The 12,430-nt window shown below is 41.5% G+C and overlaps 1 protein-coding gene across 1 annotated transcript in view; it reads left to right on the forward strand.

Moving 5' to 3' along the window:
* LOC127631636 (guanylate cyclase soluble subunit alpha-2-like) overlaps positions 1 to 10,739 on the forward strand; it is a 39,199-nt gene extending 28,460 nt beyond the window's left edge. Inside the window, exons 5-9 of the mRNA XM_052109908.1 lie at positions 393 to 548; positions 1,751 to 2,080; positions 3,773 to 3,916; positions 6,376 to 6,530; positions 7,183 to 10,739. Of these exons, the coding sequence (XP_051965868.1) occupies positions 393 to 548; positions 1,751 to 2,080; positions 3,773 to 3,916; positions 6,376 to 6,530; positions 7,183 to 7,393 (996 nt within the window). The 3' untranslated portion in view covers positions 7,394 to 10,739. The remainder of the gene's footprint in view (positions 1 to 392; positions 549 to 1,750; positions 2,081 to 3,772; positions 3,917 to 6,375; positions 6,531 to 7,182) is intronic.
* The last annotated feature ends 1,691 nt before the right edge of the window (positions 10,740 to 12,430 follow it).

Consider the following 12,430-nt stretch of genomic DNA (forward strand, 5'->3'; position numbering starts at 1 on the left):
TGTGAGTGCGAGTGTTTATGTGTGTGCGCGAGTGTGTGTGTGTTTGAGAGTGTGTGTGTGTGAGTGCGAGTGTGCGCGAGTGTGTGTGTTTGAGTGTGTGTGTGTGTGTGTGTGTGTGGAGAGTGTGTGTGTGTGTGTGTGTTTGAGTGCAAGTGTGTGTGTGTTTGTGTTTCTGAAATATAGGACACTAAAATTCGACATGCTTAGTTGTTTTCCTTTACAACCATGTAAACATATTCAGAGGAGTGTGCTCCCAAACATAAACAAACATTTCAATTTCAACACATTAAATACATCTCTCTCTCTCTCTCGTGTGTGTGTGTGTGTGTGTGTGTGTGTGTGTGTGTGTGTGTGTGTGTGTGTGTGTGTGTGTGTGTGTGTGTGTGTCTCAGGTGATGGAACTCAAAGGTCAGATGCTTCACTTACCTGAATCCAACTCCATCATGTTCCTGGGCTCTCCGCGTGTTGATAGGCTGGAGGAGCTCATGGGGCGGGGTTTACATTTGTCGGACATCCCCATGCATGATGCGACGCGTGATGTCATCCTGGTGGGTTTCAAGTTTCATTCGACACTGGAATCCAAAAACAAGTTTTGTTACGTCTTTAATTTCCTGGGGAGTTTGTCAAACAATAATAAAATGTCTAAATTTGATGAGCCATGTTTAACACACACACACACACACACACACACACACACACACACACACACACACACACACACACACACACACACACACGTGACTAGTTTAATTCTAAAGTTAGATTAATGAACAATATTAATTTGTATATATTGTTATTATTATAAGTCATTGTTTATTGAACATTAGTGTCTTTATCACGTTATTGTTGCCTCCATCATATAGAATTATTGTGTTATACCTTACCACAACCATTCACTGTGGTAAAATCACTATAATTCACAACCTCTCTTGGATTATTGCTTTACTGTAAAACATATAGTTCCTTTAAATTCTGATTTGTATAAGCTGCAATCAAAGTCATTATATATATTGAATGCAAGTCAAAGGGACAGTTCACCCCACAATTTTAATTCTCTCATTTATTCGCCCTCATGCCATCCCAGATGTGTACGAGTTGCTTTCTTCTGCAGAACACAAATTAAGCTTTTTAGAAGAATATTTCAGCTCTGTAGGTCAATATAATGCAAGGGAATGGTGACCAGAACTTTGAAGTTCCAAAAAGCACATAAAGGCAGCATACAAATAATCCACAGGACTCAAGTTTTATTGTAAATCTCCACTTTCACTTTCTAATTTGTTGTTTTGTTTTTGCCGATTCGCATTCTTCATACATACCGCCACCTATTGAGCAGGGAGGAGTATTTATAGTAAAAAAGGATTTAAATATTGCTCTGTTTATCACCCACACCTATCATAAAACTTCTGAAGACATGGATTAAACCACTGTTGTCTTATGCGTTACTTTTATGCTGCATTTATGTGCTTTTTAGAGCTTCAAAGTTCTGGCAACTAAAAAATGTCATTAGTGATCCTCAGGAGAAAGAAAGTCATATGGATGGCATGAGGGTGAGCAAATAAGTGAGACTTTTCAAGCTTAGTCCACATCAGTTGTGGCATTATTTTGATGACAAAAAACATTTTTAATTCAAATATCACAGTCCACAGTAAGGCACTAACAATAGAAGTGAAAAGGGCCAGTCCATTTAAATACACACAGTTTTAAAAGTGGATCCTGACGTAATGTTTGTCTAATCACTTCTGTTCTGCAGGTTGGGGAACAGGCGAAAGCCCAGGACGGACTGAAGAAACGCATGGATAAAATCAAAGCCACTCTGGAGAAGACCCATCAAGCTTTAGAGGAGGAGAAACGGAGAACCGTGGATCTTCTATATTCCATATTCCCCGGCGACGTGGCTCAGAGACTGTGGCAGGGACTTCCTGTTCAAGCCAAGAAGTTTGATGATGTCACTATGCTGTTCTCCGATATCGTGGGGTTCACGGCGGTTTGCGCGCAGTGTACGCCAATGCAGGTCATCAGCATGCTGAACGAACTCTACACACGCTTCGACTACCAGTGCGGAATACTGGACGTCTATAAGGTACACACACTCCGATTGCTAAAGGGAGCGTTAAGAAAAACGATATGTTTGGCCCGTAGCCTACATTTGCGGGATTTTCCCCAAAAACGATCCCTTAACTTATTATATACAGGTATTTAGGAAAGTGCTGTGGTAGTTTTTGTTGCTATTTAGTATTTTGGGAGGAAATCAAAAGTGGCTTTAGCCCCATCGTACCTATCAGGTCATTTCTCACCCCAAAATCAAAAGAAAAATAAGCCTATTTTATGTCCATTATGATTTTTGGGCCTTTTACATGATTTTAATGACAATTAACCACATTTACCGCCAAAATTCTTGCTAGTCCTAAATAATCCTAAAAAAAAATGTCTTTTGATTTTGGGGTGAAATATAACCAGGACATATTCTTGAATCTTTAAATACTCCACTATATTAAAGAGCCCTAAACAGTGCGGTAAAGAAAGACTTCAGTGTTTAAAAGATTTTAGCTCCTATGAAAGATCTTTTAAGATCTAATGTGAACACATACACACAAACACGCACACACACACACTGACACACACGCATACAGACACACACACACACACACACACACTGACATGCACCCACACACACACTGACACGCACACACACACACACACACACACACACTGACACGCACACGCACACACACACACACACACTGACACGCACGTGCACACACACATGCGCACACTGACACACACACAAGCGCACACACTGACACACACACGCATACAGACACGCACTGACACAGACACGCACACACACACACTGACACAGACACGCACACACACACACACACACTGGCACGCACGAGCACACACACACGCGCACACAGACACACACACGCGCACACAGACACACACAAGCGCACACACTGACACACACACGCATGCACACACACTGACACAGAGACGCACACACACACACTGACACAGACACGCACACACACACACACACTGACGCGCACACACACTGACATGCACGCGCACACACACACGCGCACAGAAACACGCACACACACACACTGACACACACGCATACAGACACACACAGACACGCACACACTGACGCGCACACGCACACACAGACACGCGCGCGCACACACACACACACACACACACACACACACACACACACACACACACACACACACACACAGAGCGTGAAGCATGGTATAAATATTGTGTGTGGGGGGGGCTGTCTTCAGCAAAGAAATATATGAAGCAGAAAGGGAGGTTACAGTGAGGCACTAACAATGGAAGTCAACGGGCCAATTTTTTGAAGGTTTAAAAGCAGAAATGTGAAGCCTATGATTTTATAAAAGCACTTAAATGAATTCTTCTGCTAAAACTCATGTATTATTCGAGCAGTGAAGCTGTTTAAATCACGTTTTTAAATGGTCGTTTTAAGGTTTTATGGTTTACTGTCTTATGTCGTCATGGCAACGAAATTGTAAAATTGGCTATAACTTTCAAACAGTAAAGGTAAGCGATTTTATCACTCTAAAATCATGTTAACACACATATTGTTTACATCTTGTGTCTATAGTTTTGAAACGGTGAGTATTTTAACGTTTACCGATTGACCTCTTTGACTTCCATTGTAAGTGCCTCACTTCCTCTAATGAGATGCTCTCTACTGAGTGTACATCAACAGTAAGATTCCTCTTATTGTCATCTCTCTCAACAGATTGAAACTATAGGTGATGCGTACTGTGTGGCGGGAGGTCTCCACAGGAAGATTGACAGCCACGCTAAGCCAATCGCGCTCATGGCTCTGAAGATGATGGAGCTGTCAGAGGAAGTGTTGACACCCGATGAGAAGCCAATCAAGGTGAGTCGGAGGGTTTGTTCAGAGCATCGTACTAACATACATACCAAGTGTGCCGCACAAGCCCTCAAAAGTGAAGCCAAAACGTCTCGATCGCCCCCCGGTGGCTGGTCCTAGGATTGGTCATAAACCCCGCCTCCCCATGTTATTCAACGGGACGTGAGACCAACTAAACGATTAAATTACACTTCACATATCTTTTTTCCAAAGATAGTTTCTGTCATTTACTGTCGTTTCTATCACGTTGATGTCATTTCAAGTGTTTGTTTTCAAAATAAGTTTGTTTTTAGTTATGTGATGCTATAAAAACGGTGCTGTGACATCATGATTGACAGCTGTGATTGACAGGTTCTCTGAGTGAAGTAGTCACTGAAGCACCAACGGACTTTTTTCGGGATCTTCGGAGGACTGAGGAGATTGGAGCTTTAAATTTAATATCTAAATTTCTATCATTAATTATTTCACACCGTCATAATTCAAAAGTGCAGGGGCGTGTGCTTGCGATTGATTCAGCGAGAGTGAGGGCGGGGCCTTGATTTCGCGGCTTTACTTCCTGCTCACTACAGCGCCATATCGGGACACTGGCGGCTTCAGTTCTCACCAATGGAAAAGAGCGTCGGCCATCTTTTTTTACAGTCTATGATATATACTAAGGAATTCTGCTATTAAACATGATTTTTTTTAAATGAAGTTGAATGACATGGACCGATGGCTTCAGCAGAAGCATATACCATCGATTAACAACCTCTGATCTGATGTTAGGTCCTTCTGTAAAGGTGGACACGTTAATTGTTAAAAATAAGTTTACCTATGGAGATAATTCCTCCGATTGTTACTTCTGAAACCAGACTGTTGCGCTCTATCGGGGAGGTTGTCACAGCTAAAATGTTTCTTGCACAAAGATCAAAGATGGATCTGGTTGGAGTTCAAAGTTATGCCAGAACTAGCTAGCGATTATAGGCTAGCTTTTCTTCATTGCACATGAATATTATTAACTGAGGAACACTTGTTGTTCGCTCTTGTTTGGATGAGTCAATGAGCGAAACAGTGTCTCTGAGAGGCCCATATGTGTCTTTTGTGTGTGTGTGTTTAGAAGCGACTGAGAATGTCATGTCGTTTGCATAGTGTAATGAGCACAACATTGATTGTGTTTGTTTAAAGCGTTTAATGTGACGCAGAGAACCGAACTGGTGTCTTTTTGTGTGTGCATCATTATTCATGAGAGACTAACTCTAGTCTTGCCTGATTGACAACAAGGCCTATTTACTTTTGATTTTAGAAAACTCTTGCACGTAGAAGTATCACATTTTGTCTTTTAAACCCTTCAGTTCGCCTGCCTGACTGACTTTTAGGGTGTGTTCACACTTAGCAGGTTTGGTTCGATTAAAACGAACTCTGGTGCGATTGCTCTGCTAGTGCGGTTCATTTGAACAAGTGTGAACGCTGCCACCCGAAGCAGACCGAGACTGCCTGAATAGTGGGTCTTGGTCCGCTTCCAAACGAACTCTGGTACGGTTCGATTGATATATGAACGCAACATGGACCAAAGACGTCTAAACGGACCAAAAACAGGAAGTAATTTGCCTAATACTGACCTCAAGCATACCTGGTTCTTCTCATCATATGAGCTATGTTGCCCATTACAGTTTGGGACAGGCGTCAGAACCGCCCGTCAGCCGTTCTTGCAGCATATCTTCATTTATGTGTGCAACGGAGGAACTCCTGGCGCTATTTTGACATGTTATTAACTCTTCGATAATTCTCAGCTGGTAAAAATACCACCATATAGACATATATACATCCAACGAGCGCATTTCGCCAGCATTGTTTTGGATGTTCAGCAAGTTCCATCAAAAAATATACGTCATAAAAGCGGTCCAATCAGGTCGTGACTTTTCCCTGATGCCTTTGGTTTTGTAGCTTTAGTTTCGGTCTTAAAAATGACAGTGTGAACGCGCTAAACGAACAGGACTAAATGTATTGTTTTCATTTTTGGGCCTGAACTACAAGTGTGAACACCCCCTTAGTTGCCGGCTATTTTATTATACTGTATAAGTTTGTTACTATAAACAAATGTAACTAAATGTGTTTTAATTATCGTCTATGGTAATTTAAATGAAATTATTCATAATACAAATCACTGCTTTTAATGCCGTTTTCTTGCCGATTTCTGTAAATCTTCTCCTGATGCACTCAATAACGGTGCAGTCATATCTCATTTAAACATACATCGCAGAATACTCTTCCAGTTCTTCATTAAGTGTCTTAAATAAAAAGTCAAGTCAAGTAAGAATCTGTGTTGTTAAAATCTGAAATGATCACATCGTTTGGTAAGAGACCGCTGAGGGCAGTTAATGCAATAAGACTTGCATTTATTATTTCCAGATATTTCTTTCTCAAAAGCACTAACGGTAATATTACTCTTTCTCTTTGTTTTTCTTTCTGTCTCTCTCTCTCTGTAGTTGCGGATTGGAATCCACTCGGGTTCGGTGCTGGCTGGTGTCGTCGGTGTGATGATGCCACGCTACTGTTTGTTTGGTAATAACGTCACGTTGGCCAGCAAGTTTGAATCGGGCAGTCACCCGCGCTGCATCAACGTCAGCCCAACCACATACCAGTGAGAACACACACACACACACACACTGACTCACACAGGGCCATACAGGGTCACACCTGTTTCTATGGCAACCTGCTTCAGTGAGGATCGTCAAGGACAATACTCTGCAGTCAAGTGCAGCTCTGAAGATCTGCTCATACAGATACACACGTGTATGCAGGATTCAGAATGCACCAAAGAGCACCTGCGTTTGCAGACATTCACAGATGAATAATCGAGCACAAATATATGCCAACACACTCGTCCACACATTCACACACAAATATATGTACATGCATACACACACACACACACACACACACCTAGAATCACACACATGTCCACAACAGTACTTGAGGTCTGCTACCTTAACCGTGTACGACAGGACCCGACAAACCATCAGAGCGAACCACATTATAGCGACCACGAGGAGGTTACCCCAAAATGACTCTACCCTTCCTAACAACCGGGCCATTTGGTTGCTTAGAAAGCTTGACTGGAGTCACTTAGCACACCCTGGATTCGGGCCCTGTTTGGGCTCTAACTCAATGCCATTGCAAACGTCTTAACAGCACACAAATATAAGCACAGACTCTTGCTATGCACTTTATGTCACAGTAAATAGAACATAAGCGAATTCGTTTAACTTTCTTTAATTATTCTTGTTTTTCAGACTCTTGCGTGACGATCGCTCGTTCTCCTTCATCCCTCGCTCCAGGCAGGACCTTCCCGACAACTTCCCCAAAGGGATCCCGGGAATCTGCTATTTCCTGGAGGCGGGCAAATCCCAGAGCCACGCCTCCCTCACCAGCACTCGCTCGGTCCCCGTCCGCAAAGTGTCCTATAACATTGGTACCATGTTTCTACGGGAGACTAGCCTCTGAGATGGCCCCGTCCATTCGCTATGACATCACGTAGACTAGTGTTGCCTATGGCAACTGGATGCCCCGCCTCTCGAACCAGAGCTTCGGCCCCAGAGGTGATGAACGGACACGGAGGGTTAGAGGACGGCCCTGGCCCCACCCATTGACGGAGCCATTGTTAATCGTGTTCTAAAAAGACAATAAAAACAAATATATATTTAAAATAAAGCCTTCTGCTCAATGACATTGCTAACAATGACAAACATGCAAACACAACATATAATAGTACTCTAGTGTTCACATACCATACAGTACAAATACTATGGAAAAAATGATGTAAACACACACATTGCTTGCAGCATTACAGTTTATAGAATTCACATGCATAACTTGGTGCCTTTACTCTCCAAATATGTTACATTACACTTAAACTCATTATTTCCACTACTTACACAATTTTACATCCTTTATTTGTCTTTATGCGTGTGTCCAACCATTAACCATGCTTGGACACCCTGTGTACGTGCGAATGTGTGTTTCCAATTAACCATTGATATTTGTGTGTCCTTCTACCATTAAGCGCTGTTAGACTGTGTACAATATATGGGTGTGTGTGTGTGTGTTGTCCCCCACTTTGTGTTTAAAGGAATAGTGCACCCAAAATGTACAATCCTGTCATAATTTGCAATATGCAAGAATTGAAATTAATATCGATGTCTTTTCAATATAAAAATAAACAGCAGTTGACAAACACTCACTTTAAAGCTTAAAAAGGACCCAAATGTATCTTTAAAGTATTCCGTGGGACATATTCCAAGTCTTCTGAAGGCATATGACGTTTATGGTGAGAAAGAACCTGAAATGTCATTTTTTTGGTGAATATATTGACATCTGGTGCTTGTTCCTAAGCTGTATGAGAGAAACTCATTCACAGGGGCTCTGTTTTTGGTGAAAACTCATGTTGTTTAGTGCTAAAAGCAAAGCAAGTCAACGTGTGCCACTGTGGACAGGTCAAAAAGTCATACAGGTTTTGGTGCGAAACAACCCAAAATGTCCGTTGCTAATTCTGAGCACTTTGAAAGAAGCTTGTTCTCAGTGGCTCGCATGTTGAGGCTATAAATTGCGTAGTTTAGCGTTAAAAATAATGCAAGTTATCAAGTGAAAATGTGTGCCACTCTGAACACTTAAGAAAGTCACACAGGTTTTGAGAAACAACCAAAAATGTCATTAAATTGACTATAAAAATCCTGACCTCTGTTGCACATTTATAAGCGCTTTGAGAGAATCCCGTTCACCATTGCTCGCATGTTGATGCAAGAACTTGTTAAGTTTAGTGCTAAAAAAACACAAGGGCTGTGTAGGACATGTCCTTTGAAGGCTGCAGTATACTGAGTGTCCTCCTTTAAACAAGCCTTGTTTAAATGACACCGCCTTCGTAGGACAATTGGAAACGGAATGTATCATGGTTGCTATGACAACACGCCGCTCTTTAACAAGCGCGAGCGCTTTGAGTGACAACGGAACAAAGTCCCTTTGGAAGGGAATGTATGAGGTACATTTTAGGAGCGTTATAATGACGTAAAGAGCAAATTGATTTTACAGGTGTACTTTAAGTCTAATACGTTATTATAATTATACATATTATATACTCTGCACTCATCTACTGAGGTACTTCAACTTTGGAATTAACATTATTATTATTATTATTATTATTATTATTATTATTATTATTATTATCATATTTACGGTCAAATTGGCGTAGATTTTTTTTTTAGACGTTTCCGTTGAAGCAAAGAATTATGGGTTGTGGGTGCCCACGAAGGATACACCTCATGCATCCTCCGAATTCCCATGAAAAAAGGTCACGTTTGAAGTGTCGACCTCCGGAGGATGCATCATTCCAAACGAGACACGGCCAAGTTCTCGCGTGAACGCACACCAATGTGAACGCATAAGAAAGAAAGTCCTAAAGGTTTTGGTCATAACCTAAAATTGAAGTAAATTTACTTTGAATATCCATTTATGAGTGCTACGAGACTAGCTCATTTACATTGGCTTGCTTTTTAGCGCGAGAAATTGCATAGTTTAGCGATATAAACAAAGTTGTTGTGTAAACACATACCACTGTGAAAGTCATACAGGTTTCGAGAAACAACCGAAAATGGAAAATCCTAAAGTCTGTTGCACATTTATAAGCACTATGAGAGAAGCTCGTTCACTGTGACTCTTGTGTTGAGGCAAGTATTTGCGCAGTTTAGCGCTAAAAATAACGTTCCACTGTGAACGCATAAGAAAGTCATACAGGTAATTTTACTGGGAAAATCCTGACGTCCATTACACCTTTATGAGCTCTATGATAGAAGCTCGTTCACAGTGGCTCGTTTGTTAACGCGAGAAATTGCGTAGTTTATCACAAAAAACAACGCAAGTTCTTGCGTGAACGCGTGCCACTGTGAACGCATAAAGTAAGTCATGAAACAACCCAATAGTAGTTTTACAATAAACACCCTGACGCTGAAACTGATTCACAGTGGTTTGCATTTTCACGCGAGAACTTTTGTAGTTTAGCGCTAAAATGATCGCAAGTTCTCGCGTGAACATACTTGACTTGCATATACGCGGATTTGGTGAGAAACAACCTGAAATTTAAGTCCTTTTCCTTAAAAATCCTGAAGTCCGTTGCACGTTCGTGAGCTCTGTGAGAGAAATGAATTCACAATGGCTCGTTTTCACGCAAAAAATTAAAAAAGGGTTCTCTCGTAAACACGCGTGCCACTGTGAAAGCATAAGAAATAATGCCATATGGGTTTGTAATGACATGAGGATGAGTAAATAATGACAAAGTTTGTCTTCTGCATGTTTATACACTTTTTTGCATTATTTGGTGTGGATGTGCTCATTTGGACGTCGGGGTGTGCCTACGTGTGTAAAGCCTAAAGGCAAAAGTGTACTTCGGTTTTTCGCGTGCCGCTATAGTGCATGTCACACAACTTTCGTCATCAGCACAGTACATGTATACTGTCTGCGTGCAGCCTAGTTTTTCTAAAACTAAAAATATCACAAAGCAGTCATAGTGTACGTGTGTTGAACGTGTCCGTACGGCGTCACGGTCTAAAGAGTATAGCTTGAAAGGATGAGTGCTCGACCTTGCACAAGATCGAACAGCACGTGGAAAAACGAAGTATACCCTAGCCTTACCCTAGACTGTGTGTGTGTGTGTGTGTGTGTGTGTGTGTGTGTGTGTGGGAATCAGTGGAAGGTATGCCATAATGTCATCGTTCTTTCAGTCACGTCTGATTAAACCAAGATCACATTAAGTGCGGACGTGTCAGCCATTTTTATCAGAATGCCAATAAAATAGATTCATTGCAAGTTTATTGGTGTCAGTGTGTCCGACTGCTGTGTTAATGGTCTCTTTAAATGGCTCTTCATCTAAAAATAATGATTTCAATTCCATAAGATTGCATATTCGGAAAGTACTGTTTATGCACCCTAAATATGTGTATGCAAGAGAGGCATTTAGTGTTAACAAAACCAGCGAGAAGCTTGTGAGTTCAGTGTCGGTGCATATTTGTGACCTATTGTACTTTTGTTCAGTCACTACTACTTCAAGAACGTGTCATGGAGAGCTGGAGCGGATGTCAAGGTTTTTTGTGAACACATCTGCATTAAAATTGGCAGCTCAGAATCACATGCACACCCACCTAGATATCATGCTTTTGTTATACAGAGATTTTATGTCTACTGGCTGACAATAGCAAACACCATCCGTGTGTGTTTGTGTTAAATAGTGGCTTCATTTGCATGCAGGTGTGTTTGGACAGTCACATTAACCAGATGAGCTGGATTTGAGTTATAGATCACATAACAGAAAGACAGAGAGATTTATGTGTTTAGTTTGCATAGGCATGCATGCATAATGTAAATGAGCAACTTTTGAATTCTCATAATGTACATGAAGCAAGTGGGTAGTGTGTGTGCATTAAAATTAGGGCAAAGAGGTGAGATGTGGGCGTGTCCTATTACTTTGAAATACTACTTGACAGCCCAGGAAACGGCCAGTCACCGTATGGATTGAGAAGCCACGCCAATTTCTCCAGTCAACACTTATTAAAATGGGAAGGAGACCGAAAGTATACGTACTTTTGTGTGGGATTATCATGAGGTGATTAATAACAATGTTTATATTCTTAATGGTGGAAAGCTATTTCCGAGATTAGTTCTTTCCATCCTCATCTTTGTTTCTGCAGACAGAGACGTTGCAATGGGGTAGGCAAACCAGGTAATTGCCTGGGGCCCCGAGCTGGAAGGGGCCCCCTCAAGGACGGCTGATTACATTGGACTACAGCAATGATAACATGGAACCCCCTTAAATTATTTGATGGTACAAGGCTCTGCAATGACATGTCCAGAACCCCCCTAGGGGCCCCCATGCTACGAGCTCGCCGTCAGACGTTTTGTAGTTTCAGAGCGGCAATTAAATGACGGACCATGAAGCGGATTTACCCGTCCGGGCATATTAACTAGAGGAAGAGGAAAAGGCTCTTTCTGCATGGGGCTCCCAGAGTCTCTAGAAACACCCCTGTCTGCAGAAAAAGGTCAATGTTTGACACTTAAATGTCCTTGTAAGAAGAGAGAGAAACAGGGTATAGTGTTGATGGATGCTTGTCGAATCTGGCCTTTCTAGCAGGTTGATGATGTTGTCAAGCTTGTTTGGATTTGGTTACAATTTGTCTAATAATCGATTCGCTAAATCAAACAAAACCTCCATTTGGGGATGTACTCAAAAGAAAAAGTCTTCTTTTAATCTTCTATTGATAAGATCATGAATAAAGTAAATGACATATCTATATAATTCTTCAGTTGGAGGAATATTTGTAATATTCTGGTGAGAAAAGGGGAATAATCTCAAATCATGGTAACACTCCAGGACATATGGCAGCTTCTGAGTTGGCAGAAAATGTATAGTATTTTTGACCTCGGCATTTGAAAAATCCTGGTTACGGCCTTGACCACTCGCCTCACAGAAAGCGAGAACCACATTATAGCGACCACGAG

Source organism: Xyrauchen texanus, chromosome 38 (assembly GCF_025860055.1).
Source record: "Xyrauchen texanus isolate HMW12.3.18 chromosome 38, RBS_HiC_50CHRs, whole genome shotgun sequence".
In the NCBI taxonomy this organism is placed as follows: domain Eukaryota; kingdom Metazoa; phylum Chordata; class Actinopteri; order Cypriniformes; family Catostomidae; genus Xyrauchen; species Xyrauchen texanus.